The 19,256-nt window shown below is 41.7% G+C and overlaps 2 protein-coding genes across 2 annotated transcripts; both read right to left on the bottom strand.

Moving 5' to 3' along the window:
* Positions 1–170: 170 nt before the first annotated feature.
* Positions 171–13,591, bottom strand: LOC133014614 (regulator of G-protein signaling 22). Its single transcript, XM_061081877.1, has 22 exons — positions 13,570–13,591; positions 13,461–13,489; positions 13,299–13,361; positions 13,021–13,203; positions 12,827–12,912; positions 12,011–12,195; positions 11,173–11,914; positions 10,823–10,984; positions 10,419–10,605; positions 10,151–10,273; positions 9,871–9,972; positions 8,357–8,551; positions 6,810–6,902; positions 6,293–6,483; positions 5,964–6,126; positions 3,910–4,074; positions 2,071–2,229; positions 1,658–1,837; positions 1,395–1,577; positions 1,159–1,311; positions 789–888; positions 171–280 (listed from the first exon to the last, which is right to left on the bottom strand). Exons 1-22 carry the CDS (start codon positions 13,589–13,591, stop codon positions 171–173), a joined length of 3,576 nt encoding a protein of 1,191 aa, XP_060937860.1.
* Positions 13,592–14,427: 836 nt separating this feature from the next.
* Positions 14,428–17,924, bottom strand: fbxo43 (F-box protein 43). Its single transcript, XM_061082053.1, has 5 exons — positions 17,119–17,924; positions 16,249–16,977; positions 15,691–15,793; positions 15,300–15,494; positions 14,428–14,676 (listed from the first exon to the last, which is right to left on the bottom strand). The coding sequence occupies exons 1-5, from the start codon at positions 17,922–17,924 to the stop codon at positions 14,428–14,430; spliced, it is 2,082 nt and encodes a 693-aa protein (XP_060938036.1).
* Positions 17,925–19,256: the final 1,332 nt, after the last annotated feature.

A 19,256-nucleotide genomic window follows, 5' to 3' on the forward strand; every position in this document is an offset into this window, starting at 1 on the left:
TTTCAAGTAGGAGCTCAGTTTTCACTCATTATGCTCCGATAACAGCCTCGGTCTGGGTTGGAGTCCATTCTTACATTTTGGTTTCATTGCTCACACCTCCTGCAGTCAACATGAGAGGGACCTTTGTTTTGGAGGCAGAATGTTGTGTGAAGCCATTGAAGAAGTACTATTCACTTACTGTTATATCTATTACACTTTGTACTCTCTGCCCTGGAGGAGGGGTGTGACCGTCTGTGGCTGAGCTGACTGTCTGCTGACCTGACGCTGCAGCAGGAGGAGTCTGCAGGGGAGAGCGGAAGACACAAATCACTGGGTGTTAAGCAGCAGCTCATTCAGTCCCTGGAGAGACATACAAGTTTTTATTCATGCATCAAAGAATTTTTACCTTAAAAGACCTCATGTACGAAGTGATGATCTCCATCTGTGTGTCTAGGATTTCTCCTCTGTACCTCCCCATTAAAACACAATTTGCACTTTGCTTCATTGGACTGGAACTATGTCCTGCGTTAGCGCCACGCTTAATTTACAAGTTCATGCAATGTGGACTCCTAATAACTCCTGCACAGAACATTGACATTAAATGGACAGGCTGAAGTGACTGTTTTGGCCAGAGGTCGGTATAATGAGACAGTCCTGGTGTGTGGGGAGGGGGTCGGTTTAACAAAGCTTTGACTTCCATGTGTAGATTCATATCACAGCCTTGGAAATAAACCTTGAGTCTTCGCATGGGAACAGCAAAGTGTCATTTCAGTGTTATGGTTTCCAGAATTCTGTGTCTGTGTGTTTACCTGAGGCTGTGGCAAATGAGGCTTCCAGCTGACTCTTCCTCCTCAGCATCACCTCCTCTCTCTTCAGAGCTGCCATGTATTTGGAGTAGGACCACGACAGCTGAGGAAAAATATCGAGAAATCGAGTCAAATCTAATGATTGTAAAACGGTTCAGTTCAGATGGAGGATTGTGTTTCTCTGGTTGGAACTTAGGAAGCCTTGTTCGGACGCCATTCTGTAGTTTGGTTTATCTTCATCACTGCACTATTTTATATAATTTTTTCCGGTGTTTACCAAATGAAATCCTTTCATTTCCTTTGTTCACACAGACACATCTTCAGCTACATCTTTACAATGTTTCCTAGAGATGAACATAAGAGCGCTCCTCACCGGCTGAGAGGCCGACGACAGCGCTCTGCTCTGTGTCCTCCACTCCCTTCTTCCACTTCTACTGCTTCTTCTCTCTGGTTCTTCTGTATCAGCTGGGTCACTGTCCATGTCTTCTGCTTCTTCAAAACTTGATTCTTGTGTCGCCCACTCTTCCTGTTGAAAATATGTCAGGTTGAATGGAGTTTGTTTCTACCACAGATTTTAATGTTGAATAAATACAACCAAATTTTTTTCACCTGAGCTCTCCTCCTCTCATCCTCCTCTTCATCCTCTTCCACTTTCCTCCTCTGTCTTCGCACTCTGGCTCTGTGTTTGACTTGTTTGTCCTGCAGTAGAGGAAGAAGATGCTCCTCTTCAACACTGCTGCACAGCTCTTGAAATTCGGGCCAAAACTTCAGCAATTCGCTGAACACTGACATCTACATAAACAAAACAGAGATAACTGGTATTAAGCACACATAAAGGAACACATACAATATTAACCACACACACACACAACCTGTGCTTCTCTGAAGATGTAAGGACCAAGCTCGCGTCGTTTCTCCAGAATGTGCTGGGCCTGTTCAGGAGGGATATCTATCTGCAAGGTGGGGGGTATGGACGAGTTGATGAAACAGTTGATGATGGTGGAGATCTTCTGCTGGATGGTGGCATCATCGCTGTGAGAGTGACAAAGGTCCTTCATACAGGAGGAGAGGTGACAGGAGAAATTAAATGTAGGATATTAACATTTCCACTGCTTCTTACAATGATGTGTTAATCGGCTGATTTGAGGGTTGTGCAAAGAATTATGTTAAAGAAAGCAGTTTTTAAATTGAAAATTAAAATAGGGGAGAAAATCAAGATGAAAGAGATCAAAACGCCATATGACAAAAAACTGCAACAAGTACATTGCACCATTTATTTTTGTACCTTATACCTCTGGACCTCGAGCCAAAAGAGCATGTCATTCTCCAGGAAGTCTCCCTTCAGGGAGACAAAGTGCTGGAACTGCGTACAAGTGACAGGGTTGAGTAAGATCTGTCGGAACAGGAGAATCTCTTTGGAGGAACTCATCCATGAGCTGCTGGCCTGCAGGGGACGAAACAGAGATTGTTAAAGAATTCATTCAAAAAATATTGTGTAAACATTATAACAAGAGCGACAACATTATAAATAGAGCAGGAGAAATAAAGACAGTGTGAGACCTGTGAGCTTCAGTCTTAGTTCACAGTAAACTGAGATAATGACACGCTCTACTCAGAAAAGTTCTTCTTTGCCAATGATGAGATAATGACCTAAGAGATGAGAGTCATAACCATGTATATAAACTCTGTCCTTTAATCATCCTGCTTAAAAAGTGAAATACTCATGTTTAATATCCCAGTTCTACTGTGGAGGCTGCATAGTTGCTTGGAAAACACTCCGAAGAAGTTTAAAAGAAAGTTGGTTATGCAGATGCTTTAATCTTATTTATCCTGGATCCAATTTGGGTTAGAGGGCCAAAATGGTATTAAACAAAGCCAGAGCTTGAAGCCAAGTCATGAACTAAATCCCACTAGCTTTCAGGGCAGAAAAGCCTGCCTGCTGCTTGGTGCTACCACACACACACACACACACACACACACACACACACACACACACACACACACACACACACACACACACACACACACACACACACACACACACACACACACACACACACACACACACACACACACACACACACACACACACACACACACACACACACACACACACACACACACACACACACACACACACACACACACACACACACACACACACACACACACACACACACACAGACAGACAGACAGACAGACAGACAGGTCAAAAGTCAGAAGCTGAGTAAACTGAGATTAACAGGGACATTGAATACCTCTCGAACCTCTCTGATCTATACTGCACGCTGCTCTTTGGCGTAACTGAAGCTCTTGCTGATTTTTGTAAACCTTAACCCAGTCATCAGTTCTTCTGACCTCCTCTTAAAAATATATTTCTTCTCTGTACCATCTTTTCCACACTGCCCCTCCTCTCCTCCTCCTGTTGAGAGTAATGCTAAACTACATCAACCAACAGGATGCGTGTGACCAAACATGGAAACCTTGATAACATAATGAGGCAGAGCAGTAGAATCTGCTGTGTTTGTGGTGACACTTGATGAGGCAACCTGAGAGTGCGACTGGATAGTGACAGCATGTAGTGGTTTCTCAAATAGCAGGGCTGCTTACATGTGTCTAATTTCTTATCTCTGTTCACTTTCAGCAGCAGGGATCTAATACTTTTATGCGACAGTAGCTGTGGCCACAGTATAGCCTTGTTTAACTGTGTAACAGGTCTTGTTTAACTGTGTCGCACATTCATAATCATATGCATGCCAACATTTGCCAATTGGATGTTCAAATTAAAGTAGTCATTTCTGACATGTTGTCGAAGGTTGATGGAAAGGCTTTCTACAGATGATGCTGAAGAAAAGGTCACAGTGATGTCAAAGAAATTAATTCAATAGATGTTTCAATAGATGTAAAAAGATTTACATCTATTCAATATGTATGTGTTTGGATCAAAAAATTATTATGATTAAAGCACCTAAACTACTTTGTTCTGACACTTACAATTTGTAAATGTCATAATGTCACCATCTGGATAATAGCCATTGTTATCCAGGGCAGCAATATCCAAATAGTCTCCTTTCCGCTGGCAGTCTTGTACAAACACATTGAAAGTGGTAAGAGGTGGTTCTACCTGTGGTTTGTGTCTCTGTCGCTCTGTAAACTCTGCGGTGGACAAAAACTGAGGCAGCCATTTTTTCTCTATGTGATTCCTGATGATGCCCTGGATCTCCGCAACAACCCGGTTTGAGAGACACTCCAGCTTCAGATGCTCCTGCCCACCAGCCAGGTACAATATCTACACACACACACACACCCAAATCCACACCCACACACACCAACACACACAAAGAAAAATAAACAGTAGATATAGAGTCAAAGCCTCAGCAGGTGAAGATGTTGCATGTTTGTTTGAGGTGAATGTAAAGATTCCTCTAAAACCACATTAAGAGCACATGAAAAAATGCCCCCCCAGAAACGTGGCTGAAAACTGCTCTCCTCCCTTATTCCTGCTGTGCTCTTCATCATTCCCACAATGGCTGCGTTGTCTTCATCTTCCCTGTCTGCTTTCTGTCTTCATCATCGATCTGGCCATCTCTCCCTTTTTATATTTCATTTATATTTTCTCTCATCTCATTTTGCAGGCACACAGGCATGCCTGCCTCACTCATATGCAGGCTCCAGAAATGAGAACCAGTCTTGGCACTGGAGCAGGAGTCAGCAGATGAAAGGGAGACAGTCTGTGACTGGATGACTGAGTGATTGAAGGAGTAAAGGGCCAAAGCAGTAAAGCTGTCAGTCTCTACATTGCTCATGCAGATGAAAGCCAACACTGAGATGCAAGAGCAGCAGCCAGACCCCGTCCCACAGAATTAGAAGCACTACAACTGGCATCTTCATTCAAATAAGCAGCTATAAGGATTATGATGCTATGAGGCGGTTTATGAGATGAGGATGACAAATGATAAAGGTACTGCAGTAGAGTTCAATCCATGTCAACATGTACAGTGAATGTTTCTTTAGAGAGCACAGTAAAATCAGGCTTCATCATCAGGAGGAAGAGCAGGTCGTCCACCAATCAGTTCAACTCCAAGCTCCCACAGTCTGCGAGTCAATGTGTTATTGGGCAAGACACTGTTCCCCATTTTGCAATTTCCGTATCATAGAGAAATCTTAGAGTAGCTCAGCTTATTTGAAATCAGTACAAGGGAACTCCTGTACACACCTGCTGTGATTGAGAGTGTGAAAACTAAGAAACAAGCTAGTCCAGCTTCAGTCAAGTGCAAACGACCAAGAGATGACAGTATGCATGGAGGCTAACAACTTTATGGATAATAGAGTGTAAAGCATGAGCGAGCATGAGGCAAATAGCACTGCACACAACAGTACACAGCAACAGAGCAAAACAGTTTTGGTTCAATATATAACTATGGCTGCGGGACAAACTGGATTATGGCAGGCTGCCAGTCTAGATAATTAACGGAAAATGCTTGCCTGTTAGTGCAACTATCTGAAAACATTATTATTCTATATAATGATTGAATGAAGTTGAATAATATCATGTTTAAAATCAATTTGGTGTATGCCTTAGAAAATTTTCCCTGTAACACACATGACATGACACAATTTGCCAGCATGCGGTAACAAATACAGCTAAGCTGCTACCTTTAATTTCTTGAAAAAGAGAATAAGGTTTCCCTGCTACATGTCATCTAGTCATCCTAGCTTAACACACCATGCCCTCCTGCAGTAACCCTAGAATACAGAAACCCAATCTCAGACTATATCGTATATGTCAGTAGAGATTTAATCTTATTTTCATTGTTACTGGAGCTGTACGTCCTCTTCTTCCCTGGATCCAAAGCACAGTCCAGTAATTTCTCTTGTTTTAATTCTAACCATGTCGTCTTATCCCTGCTCCCCAATGACAGTGTGCTGTCAGGACTGTCATTAAGTGTGCAGGATGTCAGAGAGTGTGAAAGAGCCTCCGCAATTTCTGTTTATCACATGTGGATGCTTGCTGAGCCTCAGCTGGAGCTCACATCAAATGTTGGGATTGTCCTGTCCTGGGTACCAAGTGTCTCTCAGCTCTCAGGATTGCTTTCCCGGAATGTTAACAATAATTCAAACGCTACACTCATAATACTGAACATATTGTGTTATATTATTATTATGGAGGTGACGTACGTCATTCTGTTGTTCTGTGGAAGCAGGGCTTTCAGGGCCAAAGAAATACTTCCTGCTGAGGTATTTGGTTGCAATGTGAGAGGACCTCCCTTGCTTGACAGCGTTGTCTTTCTGAGGAGTCCTCCTGTACTGCTCCAAATCCAGCCAACATGTCAGATGAATACTGAGCGGACATACATTTAGAACACAATGTTAATTTTCACACAGCCTTCAGTGCATTGTACTATATACTTTAAGCACATTTTACATTTTAAAATATATTAATCTATATGTTGTGTGGGGGGATATTGTAAATCTGAATAATATAATTAATGTGTCACACAGCTGACCTGGCATCCTGATTTTGAAGGAAAGACAGGAAGTGTCCAATCTCATGGTTCTGACGGAGTAAGGAACCCAGACAGTAACCTTGGTATTTTGGAGACACTCTGGACCAAGAGTGCAATGCTCTGGGGCCCTTTGGGAAGGAAGTAGAAGAAACAGTAGGAGAGAGAGAGAGCATGGACCTGGACTGCTGCACCTGTAGGAGTACAGCAGGAGGAGGCACAGAGCAAGTGACAGGGTGAAAAAAGAGGTGGTCAAAACAAAAATCGTTAACCACACAATTCCTTCTCGACATTTTAATGTCAAATGGATAATTTCAGCTATAGAACAGCTGTATGAAACCAATGGTCCACTCATGCCAAGTAAAAAAAAGTCCTGAAGCAAAAGATTATCTTCATTGTTACAAAGCAACAGCAAAAGGCAAAGAGGCCATTTCACATTTATGTTCATATGAGCTGTTTTATGTTCACATGAGTATGTTTATTTATGGTTGACCTAGCATGAGTGTGTGACTAACTCTACCTCTTTCAGTCGACGCTCTGACTCCTCATACACACTGTGGAGTTCCCTGTACTCCTCACTGTCAACCCTGTGTACCTCCTCCTGCACATGCACCTGCACACACAGACATGAAGCCATTTAGAGCTGCATTTAAAAGCTGATTAATGAACATGTACTTCTGAAGGAAATGAACTGACTCAACTATTTTAATCATCAATTGATATTTAAAGTCATTTGTGAACAGGTTTTCTGTTCAGAATCGGAATGTTCCCTCTCTTGGTTTTTCATCATAGCCTAATACATAAGTTATTTGTATTATGTATATGTTTATATATATTAGGGCTGTCAGTTAAACGCGTTATTAACGACGTCAATTATTTTTTCTCGCGAGATTAACGCAGAGCTGCCAACTCTCACACTTTCGCCGTGTGACACACGCTTTTGCATGTTGGTGGTTGACTAAGTCTGACTTAGTCAAATAATTGTTTAGGAGGAGCGGGCGGGCAAGTGTATGTGTCTGTGTGTGTGTGTGTGTGCTCCCAGATAGGGCACCGGTCCGGGGGCTCCGCCCCCCAGCCCCGCTCACTCGCTCAGAGAGACACGATCAGAGCTCGTTCACGTGAAGCAGCTGCTCACTGACTGACCGGCTGCTTCTTAACAGTGGAAACAGTGAAAACACAGAGTTTCTCTGGTCTCAGCTGCTCAGAGATCAGCGCCTCAGCTTCTTGATCAGAGCAGAAGCTGCAGGTGGTCTCAGTAGCTTCAGTATCTGTGTTCGCCTCCAGTCTGACCTGCTCTCGCTTTTTGTTTTAATATTTCGCCAACTAAAATATATATTTTTAAGCTATTATAGGCTGCAGCTATATGTTTTTATTTATTTCAAAATAGGGTACTTCTTATTTCAGACATTTTCCACGAATATGGGGAGGACTCAAATAGCTCTACAAAGTTCTGTGTTTAATTTATTTCAAAGTAGGCCGACACTTGCCTGTGTATTTTGTTTGTTTGTTATTTTGTTGCTTGTCTGTTTGAGTAGCTGGCTGAAAGCAAAGAAGTAGTAGGCTTACCTTTTATTGGTAACCTAACTGTTACGGTTCATTGTTTCTGAAATAAGAGGCCGGACTGCTATGTTCACAGCAAACTTGAAAAAAAGAAAAAATTAAGCCATGGTTTAACTGCACTATAGGCTGAGTCCTTGTTTACCTGAAATGTGCACTTTATAATTTTATTTTGTACCGCCCTGTTTGGCAATGTTGTTTTCAATAAAATAAAACATTTGCATAAAGCAAGCCAATCCACTTTTCCATGTTGTTAAGAGCATTAAAACGGGAAAAAAATTATGGAAAAAAAAACAAATGAAGGGACATTTAGAATAGATAAAGATTTGCGATTAATTGTGATTAATTTTGAGTTAACTATGACATAAATGCGATTAATCGCGATTAAAATATTTTAATCGTTTGACAGCACTAATATATAAATGTATATGTACATGACCTCCATCCATAGAGCAAGAGGTGTTACTAAATGTTTTTTAATGAATGAAAGTGTGGCTGTACCATAGCTACCTTCTGGAAGGACTCTTTGTCCCTGCTGAGCAGCAGTGTCCATGGCTGCAGCAGGATGTTCAGTGTATTCTCCTCCACCTCGTCAAACAGCTCCTCAAAAGCCGGTATTAGTCGGTCGTACACCTTCCTTCTGACCTCCTCATCCACGCCAATGCTCCTCCTGGCAGAGGCGGACAGATATGTGGAGTATAGGAGCTGAGGAGAGGAGAGGAGAGCACCACCACTTGCATCATCATTGTTCAGTGCTCACATACTCAATATTCACTCACCAGTGATGCCTTCACACCACATCAATGTCCTTTAACCCTGTTGGCTGCAATGCCATGGAAAGTTCATCCATTCTTCATTTCTCTGGTGGACTAAAGGTTAACTGAAGGAAGATAGATTTTACTGGGAGGTACTCTGGACCATACCACACTGGTCGAGCTGTATCAAAGTATCAAAACTAAAAGTACAACTACCTAAATTATTATTTTATTATTTTAACAACCTGCTCAGTGCTGGTACAGAGCAGAACAAATCACTGGACACTGTCTAGTTTTGCGTCTCCCAAGGCAGGGGGCACACGAGTGAGCGTGAGACAGGTACGCCGTGCGTAAAAGCGCGCGCTGCGCCAACCACCACTGCTCATGTAACGAGCCAGTTTTGAGAATATAAGGAGCAGAAAGTACAGAAATTAGTGTTCAAATGTAGGGAGTAAAAGTTAAAAGTCGTCAGGAGAATACGTTATCAAGTAAAGTACAGATCTAGTAAAGAGTGTGCAAGGAGAGTGGGGGGCCAACAGAGCATACGTGTGTGTATGTCTGTCTCATTGCCTTTTTGATTACATTTCAGAACATTTGTTTTCTCCAACTCAAATTTATTGTAATCGATGATTTTGCCTGGCGTCTGTTTGAAAGCAGGCCTCTTTATCTCTCTGGATATTGAACTTGAAATTGGTTGTAAGTTTTAAATTGGCAATATGTTCTTTTTTTTTTCACAAAAAATACGACTTGAATATACCTCTTTTTTATTACTTGAAATTGGTTTGATGTTGTGCAGTTGGCCTTAGCGAGACTTCAAGAAACAGAGAAAAGAATGATGAAATCATAAACAATGTATTATTTGAACTAGTGTGCATATATCTTTGGCTAAATAATAGGTTAAGATGAGTGTTTCTTGACAGGAAAAAACAACAGATGCACCAAGGTACCAGAAACACAAACCTGTTGCACCAACCTGCACTCAACTCCAGACACATCTCAGAAAAAATAGACTATTAATATATCACTTACCCTATTTGTAAAAAAGAGACAAACTATCTATAGGAATTATTACTTGTAGATCAAGATGCTTCCCATATCATACTGTAATTGCTTACACTTCAATTTATAAGACCGGTGACAGTGTTCGAGCTAATATAACCTCAGTTCTCCATCACACTATCTGTATCAGCAGATACCAGCTTAACATTTTGTCGAAATTAGTCAGGGAAATATTAATTTATTGTTATTTTATTGTGTGTGTGGGCGGACCTGTGCCTCCTTCTGTACTCTGTAGGGATCCAGACCCTCCTGGTAAAACAGTTCCTGGTAGTGCTGTAGGTCGGTCCAGAAGTAAACTGCATTCTCCCACAGCTGAGATGAGACAAAGGAATCACAGTGTCTGACCATTCCAATTTGTACTGCTCCCCACGTTGTGACTTAAGAGATGTTTTCTACTATCTTGGATGTAGAACAGTCATAGCTGAATAGTATGGACCAAACAGAATGTATATGTTATTCCTGCATTAAAATCGAGGGGCTGTTGTTGTACCTGGTTTCCACTTTGAACACAGAAGTGTGTGAAGAACAAGCCGGCGCGTGAGTCGACATAGAGAGCCTGTAACATGGTCTCCATTCTTCTGCTTACCAGTAATTGACTTCTGCTACAATATGACTGAGGACATATAAACAGTCAAGTGTTTTTGGACAGTTCTTATTCTTCAAGCTTTGACCTTTTATTTGAAACTTTCTCAAAATGCTTCCTACTTTAACCTTTCACTCATCCAGTCCTATCAAATCTATCTGCCCACTATTCCTACCTGTGAATAGACAGTGATGGGGGGTTGGGACAAGGAGCTGTCAGGGACGAGGAGAGGCAGGGTCAACAAGTCACAGTGAGGCTGTCTGCCTGACAGAGGCCTGCTCCCCCACTCTGTCCACAGCCTCTTATTGGAGCTGTCATCATGGTCCTCTTGAGCAAACTGAGACTTCCAGAACCGTGGAGCCCTGAAGGGAAGAAGAAGAAATGATCATGGTCTATATAAAGCACAGAACGTTGGTAAAACTACATGACAATATGTGTTATAACTAGCTGATGAAGGAGATAACACATGAGCATTTCAGGTAAAGGTCTCCTCATATACATATATGGAGAGATAGACATGCAGATACACACAAACATACTTTTATTAGGAAGCTAAACACAGTGAAACGTGACAGTCACCAGTAGTAGAGCAGAGCATCAATGAGGCAGGGCTGAACTGAACACAGTTTCTCTTCTGTCCAGCAGGTGGAGGTGGTCAGTCCCAGTGTGGAGAGCAGCTCTGTGTTCAGACTGCTGTGACTGCTGCTCAGCAGGTACCTGCCCCTCATCAGGACCAAATGTCTGGAACAAAAGGCGTTGGATCACATTTGATATTTTTTGTTTTATTGTATTTTTTAAAGATAAAGATTGTATATACTTGGGAGTTGTAGTAGCTATCTATATTGTTATAATCTTTGCATCAAACCATGATTACAATCATTGCAATCACGGTCTTCCGTTCAGTGAAAAAAGACCAGCTTGATGTTCACCTGTTCTTCCGCTCTGGCTGTACAGAATTCAGTTTTTCTATGTCCATCCAGAAATGAATCAGTTTCTCTCCAGGCGTTCCTCGCAAAAACTCCCTGAACTCATCCAAGCCAGGTCTGTTGTCCAGACAACAGTTAACATGGCAACCAATATCACAGACATTTCCTCTGTCTTTGTCCCAACTCCCCACCTCCCTATTCCTCTTATCCCATTCTGTCTTCTCCTCCACTGTATTCACCGTCTTGTCTTCTGGAACTTTCGCTTGTATCCCCTCCAGTGGCTCTCTGCCTCCATTAGCTGAATGTTGGCAAACACATTCACACAATTTCTCCTCCTTGCTAGTGCAGTTTGTCTGCTCTGCTGACTTGTTGAAACAGTCAGAAATTTTTCCCTGACTCTCATCAGTCATAACTCTGAGGGCATTGTTAAGCACTTGTTTAACTATTTTGGCAGCCAGGTCCTCCATCTGTGCCTCAACAGACTCAAAACTCTGGCCCCTGGATTCTTTGAGATATTGCATCTCTGGGCTGAGGTACAGCTCTATTTGTGTGCTCTGGGGTTCCTGGGTTTTATTACATTTAAGGTTAGAGGAGGAGGAACATGATGAGAACAAAGCGGGAAAGGAACATGGGTTCTCTGGCTCAGAACAGCGGGAGAAACATCTGGATGATTCCTTGCATTTTGTATTGATGTGTTCCTTCTGGTCAGAAGGTAGATACGTCAAGTTGTACTTTGTCATTGACCCTAAAAGGGAAAGGAAAAAAAGACATCATAGGAGTCTTTAGCTTCATGACTAGACTTAACTCTACCTGTAAAAATAGAAGGTAACAAGGTAAGTACCTTGTATGGATGAAATGTTCGTTAGAGAACGTGAGCATATAAGAGGCTTTGGTGCATTGTTATTTTCTTTGTCAAATCGGGAGGCAGAGCACCTTGGTGGGGCTGACAGAAGGATTCGACCTGAGCTGCTCCTCCTTGACTGGATACAGATGTTTGGGTCCCACTGACACAACAACTTGGCCAGTCTGAAAAAAACAACCAAATAGAACTGATCCAGCACTTTTCAAAAAACACACTGAGCACAATTTTATCAGAAATTACTAACATAATATACACAAACAAAAAATACACAATTAAATAATGTGACTGTTATTTCTCCTTCACTGCTTCCGTTTGAAGGATACAGGTTAGCATGGGATGGTCAGTCATCTGATCTGTACAGGGCTGTGGCCCTAAGGCCTCTCAATAGATGCATAAAGGATTAGATGGACGAAAAAAGTAGAGAAACGTCCCTAAACACAACTGCAAGGATTCTTTAAAGCTAGGCAATGAGACCGTACTGCTAGAGGTAATGGCTCTATATACATTACGCGTGATCATGAAAATCATATTATATGAATGTGATATTTCAAAGCTGACTGGAGCCAGTTATATTTGGGGGGAAATGCTTCAGCAGTCAAGCATTCATCAAGTTTGTTGCAGAGCTGGAGTGAAGATAGCAAAATATATCTATTAGAATTCAGGTTAGTAAGCAAGTTATGGTCAAACGCATGTAACCATTCAAATATTTAAAGCAATGTACATTACAGCAGATAAAACTACATTTGTTCTGTACGTGTTGTTGGTCCATACACAAGCTGAAAGAATGTGGAGTACCTGTATTCAATGTAGCAATCACTCTGAAGGAAAAGTGGCAATCTTTCCTCCATGATCCACTGGATTCCTTGTTTTCTGTCCAGACACTGCAAAGGTCAGGGGGACACAGTCAACCCTAAAAAGCTACAGCATATACCTCTGCTCGTCTTATTCAAACTATTCACTTTCACTTAAATTAAATACTGTCTGCTTACAGAGACAGTGAAGTGGTTGTCCAGAGGAGTTGTTCTGGTCAGCACTGAGGGGTCACCAGTCAGAAGCTGGGATTTGCTGTGGTTTAGAACGGTTATGATTCTTCTGGAGATAAACTCAGCAGCGTCGCTCACCAGCTCAAACAGACGCGTCTCCTGGTTGTACAGCACAGCCTCAGGAAAAGACTGGGACAAGATGTTTAAGAAGTGTTTAAGTGTTATTGAAAATATCCTATATCACTACAATATATCTTAAGTTATACATTACATTTATACTTTACCGGCAGACTTAAGAAATCATTGAAGAAGTGAGCTAATACATCATCAGTGGCCAGAGTTTGTACCTGTATGGAAATAAACATTTAACTCTGAAAGAGGTAAAATATAATAATCTAAACTGATTGACAGACATGAGGTTCCAAATCATTAATACTTGTACTCACAAAATTGTCAGCAGTAAGATGTGGTAACTCTTTGAAGAAAAGGTTAAAGTAAGTTAAACTAACATCTATTCAAATATATTTAGTACATATAACTTATTAGTTTTCTTACCTGCTGAAACTAGTCCACACATGTTCACTAGCTAACGAGACAGCAGCTGGTTCAAAATACAACTGCCTGCAAAGCAGTTTGAAACAGATGCAGAAAGTCACAAAGCTACATTCGGCCTCACTGAGCCAGACAGCAACCTCGGTTTAATTACAGACAAACTTCAGGTTGCTATGGAAGTGGATTCATTTCAAAACACAGGGGGCAGTAAATGTTTAACTAGAGGAAACCAGGCAAAAATACATTTGTTGTTCCGTTGCTTCGAGACCTAAACCTTAGTTTATTATAAGTTAGTTTTAAAAGTTACATTCCTAGCACTATCCAAGTTTGCTAACATGTAATAAAAGTAAGGAAACACTTCATGTACTTTGTTGTAGCTGTTAAGACGAGGTGCAATTACACCACTAGATGGTGGCAAATACTGATCTATTCATACAGAGAACAATGGCGATCTGCAAATGAGACAAGTGACACAGGAGTGTAAAAAATAAAATAATCACAAGATTTATTTAAAAACTGATCTGAAAAGACATTGGTAAAAGCTGAAAATCTCAGGAATTAAAAAAAAAAACATTCTCTACACTTGAACACCGTATTGAGAATTACACCAACAGCTACATTTAATCATTGTGCTGCTGGGAGCCTTCCTTCAAATTCATAATTAAAAACCCAGAAGAAAGAGTTGAGTTGAAAAAAGGTTCATACAGTACATAGACAGGTACAAAGACAAAATAATGAGCACAGAACAATATACTGGCAACGAATCAGTTTCATTGTTGCAAAGCTTCATTCTCCCTATTAGGCAGGGGGGAAAAGTGCTTAGTTGACTCTGGCATAGCAAGAAGGAATAGAGTTCCCTTCTCATAGTCTCTTGACGTTTCTACGACTTTGAGCACTTCCCGGAAGAAGTATGTCCTTTTTGCGATGGCCAACAGACTGGCTGCTACACTCTCTAGATCCATGAAAAGTGCACAAGCAAGCAGTGCAAAACTTGAAACCACAGTCGGCTCTACTACACACACCTTCCCCTTTCACCGAGTGACATCTTGCAGGATGCTGACATCTAGGGCAGGGCTTCAGGCACTCATCATTGAAGAGAGTTTTGGCAACCTGAAAGAAAAATAAGTTATGACAAGGCTCAAAGTAAATGTTTTAAGTGAACATTTCAATGTATCACAATAATAACACACACATGATTTTTGTTCAAGCTGTGTGCTTTAGTGCATTTACTTTGAAAAATAATAATGCAACATCAAAATGCTATGTCCGAGCTTTAAGTTGTATATGTTTACATCAGTAATCAAATTTCCATTGGGGGAGATGTTGCCAGGTGCCCAGATTTTAAAAGGGATCAATCACTAAATATTACTTAGGCAGCTGTGTGAAGTTTATGTTAAGTCAAGTTAAGTCAATGCATTAAAAAGAGCTGACATATTGCGCTGGGTAAAATGAGATCCCATTTAGACTGAGGTGAAGTTGTCTGTCAATTAGGAGGTGACCAAGCAAGTACAGATAATAAATAGATACTAAAAGGTGGTTGTTATTTAGTTGAAAACACACGTGTGCATAGGGAAACTGAAAAATGGAAAATTGTGGATTACTAGTCTTATGGATGGATCTTGTGGATTACTTACACACTGAACAAAAAACCATGACTGAAGAGTAGGTTAACGGCTAAGAGAGGACTTTATAATAAATGTTAGAGGAAATCTTTGGTGATGTTTTAAACTCACTTCTAGAAATTTCTCTCGTTTGTTGCTGCTGCCTGAATGTACGACACAGTGCTGTAGTTGGACTGAAGTTCTATTTCCTGACTGCGGGGTGCAGTAGCTTGAAGTCCTGGACTGAGCCTGAACTGTCTTGAGGGCCGACCTCTTTAGAAGAGTCAGTCTGGTCTCTGCATCAGGGACATGGACTCCACCCCTGAGCTGAAAGACAAAAGCAAAAAGTTTGAGGGTTATTTCAAATCAGCACACACACGTTAATGTGACAGTGGATGTTTTTCCTTTCACAGCTGATGCAAAATTAGCGCTTGAAGCAGACAGCAACATTGTCACAGCAGTGTACTGACAACACTATAGTGACTATATCAGCCAATAGTAACTAATATAGCAAATCTCCTACCTCAAGTGAGGCAGTCACTTCACTCAGGTAGCTTCTTATCCTGAAGGCAGCCCGCTTGTCCTGCCGGATAATTTCACTCCAGCTTTTACACACTTGACCACACCTGTCAAATAAACAATGCTGGTATGAGACCAATATTTCCAGCCCTCTCTGCACCTTGTCAAGCCGTATGGTTTGAGAAATAAATCAGGTTACACATTAAATTAATAAAACTATACAAAAGCAAGTTGTCAACTTTGAAGGTGAAATACAGATCTATAATTCAAAACTTCCAGACATCATCAACTTGGACAAGAATAATGTCCTGTACTTTGGTCTGAGTTAAGCATCCATTAAACATTTAAATGTGTATTAAATTGACAGGATTCTGTATAACTTATTGTGTACACTATAAGATTTTGAACATAAATGAACATGTGTGACAGTAGCATAAGATAAATTTGATGGGAATTGAGCTATTTGGTCATTGAATGTGCTGAGATATACAATTGGTGAGTAGATAAGCTTTTGTTTGTTTTATAGCAATGATGAGTTAAGTTTGTTAAAACATGAACTCACCTGTGGATGCTCTCAGAGGCAAGGTGACCGAGTACGACAGCAAGGATGTGCCTGAGGTTCCTCTTCTTCAGTTCTGTGAGTATGTCTACCTTCCCCACCCCCATCTTCCTGCCAATCAGTCCTGCCAATGGCATAGCTGTCCTAAACGTCACCGGGGTCTGGGCCAGTGCTGCCGTGGACTTCAACTGCTCCTTCAGGTTTGGACTTTGGCCAGCAAACATCTGAGCATTCTGCTGGCACATAGCATGAACCAGCTGCAAAGCTGGAGTCAGTGAGAGATTTACTGGGGTTGTCCTGAGAGGGGTAACATCTGGATATGCAGCTGTGCCTAAAGGTGTCATGTTTTCTGGCTTGGCGGAGGTGGCTCTGAGAGGGGTGGCATAATCTGGTTTTGAATAGGTCAAACCATCAAAAGTCATACTATTATCACATTTAATAGAGAGAACCCTGCGAGGAGTAGCATCATCAGCAAAAACATCTTTAGAAGAGCTGTGGCACAGATTAAGATGTTCATGTTTTCTGTCTGCTGGGTCTTCTTCCGACTGAGAGCCCCCTTCCTTTAGCGTGGAGAGCCTGTGCTGACGCTGCAAACGGGAGCGCCGCTTTGCCTCGGCCAGATTTGGGGTTTCACAGTTTCTCCTGGAGGCAGGGAGCAGCAGCTCCTGGAATGAGCCATCGTGGTCCACTGAGGAGTCTTGGGAACTGAAACCACTGTCTTCACACATCAACCTATTGCAGGGTTAGAAGGGAATTAATGCCAGCATGCTTTCTGATTAATGAAAAGAACATTATTTATTCATAGCTTCAAGTATTTGGCTGGAAAAAATTACAAATACATGGTGAAAGTCAAATCTTAAAAAAAGCATGTACCTGATGTACCTGGGTGTATGTGAGGAGGATGGAGTGCAAAAGAAGTAATTGAGGTCATTTGTCACAACACTGACTGGTGATGGAGAGTTTTCCTTGGATGAGACCGGCAGAGATTTTCTAGAGTTCGGAGTCTCAATAATCATTTGATCTGAGGCAGAAAAGCTCTTACTGAAATCTGCACTTGAGAGGGAACCTATTCTCTCAAACTCAGCAGGATGACCAGAGTGGAGTTTACCATCTTCAAGAGTGGAGGTCCTCATCTGTGAAAAAAGGACACGGCGTTTCCTGCCAGATAAAGGCAGGTCCTGTTTTAGGTTTAAAGTGGTTGATGCCAAAGCCCCCATCACTGAGTCTAGACAGTCCAACGATGCACTGAGGCAGTGATCAGACCGGATACTGATGGTGGACGATTCAGTCCTTCTGTTGCTCAGTGATCTTGTGCTGTCAGTTTTGACATCTGTGTTCGTTTTGCCCATCAGAAGTCTGTGTCGCAGCGATTCATCTCTTTTATACACTTTTGGAGTTTCACACCAACTAACTGTTGATGGCAGCTGTGTTGTCCTGGAGTCCTTGTTCAAAAACCTGACCGACTCTCTGCTCCTCTCTTTCGGTGTGACAGGAAGTCTGAGGTTCTCTTTGGGCGTCTCATCGAATTCAACAGGTGACAAAGACCTACAGAAGTCCACTCCACTGATGCTCTGTGGACTGTGGAATAACCCGGAGTATCCACTGTCAAAGCAGTCATCATAACAGTGCTGCTCTTTGCACCTGGCAGGGTAAACATTTGATTCAGGTGTGTACTGCATTTTCCTCCTTGATGTGCTAATTTTTTCCCCAGAACCACGAGGTGACCTGCACACAAAAAAAAGCAGTTCATAATATATCAACTTCAGCATGGCATTAAATAACACAGCACAGCATTCTTGTCTGGTTACTAACTCATTATTTAAGAGTTACCTGAGAGATTATGTAAAAACATTGCAAATTGGCACAAAGAACATCTTAACTGCTGCATGTGTTTGTTAAGTTTCTAATTAGGCACCATTTTCGGACTCTTTTTTTGATAGATGATAAAAGAAAAAGGTGGAGTCGGTCTTTCAGTGGTTCTCTGTGTACAGAGGCGTCAGTCTGAATCAGATCCTGACATTTTATTCCCAGTGAACACTGAGCCCACCAGCTAACGAGACAGCAGCTGGTTCATTGGGTGACCATTCATCTTAGTGTGCACGTTCTGATGAGCAAAATTACGTTAGACACAAAGACAACCAAGCATTAGATGTGAAGCCTTGAAATGGGCTTGACAAATAACCTTACTTACGCTAAACTCGTACTGCTTAGGAACAAACGTGTTAGGGTAATGAGCATGATGTGAGACACCTGCGTTAATGAGAAATCCACACGCTGACAAACGCAAACTCCGTGCGTGTAAAAAACACAATATAAACACATACACCTAATAACAACATGTCAGCTTGGTGTTTACATCGACTTATATAAAATTACCTTTAAACCACATAACGTGTGCGATACATTCAACATAGTAGGGAACCACACGCTTCCTGAATGGTAGTGGCTCACCAAACTGCATAAAAACACATACTATTGTGCATTTATACCTGGAAGCATGAAAACTTACTTGTAGATGAAAGTGGGCCAATGTGAAGCCGGTGTTGTTCGGTCGGGATCAGCTGAAGAAGTTAGTCTGCGCCTCTCTTCCTTATTTGTGTTTGCTTCATGCTGGCCCACAGTCACCGAGCAGCCACGTTTTCAAATTTGGAGCCCGCTGTGGACGGTGTCACGTGTTTCCGCTTCAGCGTGCAGCTGGAGAGACAGCAAGCTCGTAGAGGCACTTCCGGTGTCAACAGACACTGCCACTGACTTGTAAAGGCAGTTGCCGCGATTTGAGGCAGCTGTCACTGCTGCCGCCCTGTTAGAGGGCAACTACCGCTGTTTGTGACTTATTCCCAGAGATTTATACCTAGTTAAGAATGTTTATGAGAGTGTAACTGTTCTGAACTTCTTTTTATTTCCTTTTATTGAATACAGTCATGCAGTACATCGTTTTTAACATGAAATTAGGTGCCTCGGGTACAAGTCTTAGGTTAATGGGGTTAACTGTCCATGTATGTCTCGGGTCC

This window comes from Limanda limanda, chromosome 11, assembly GCF_963576545.1.
Source record: "Limanda limanda chromosome 11, fLimLim1.1, whole genome shotgun sequence".
In the NCBI taxonomy this organism is placed as follows: domain Eukaryota; kingdom Metazoa; phylum Chordata; class Actinopteri; order Pleuronectiformes; family Pleuronectidae; genus Limanda; species Limanda limanda.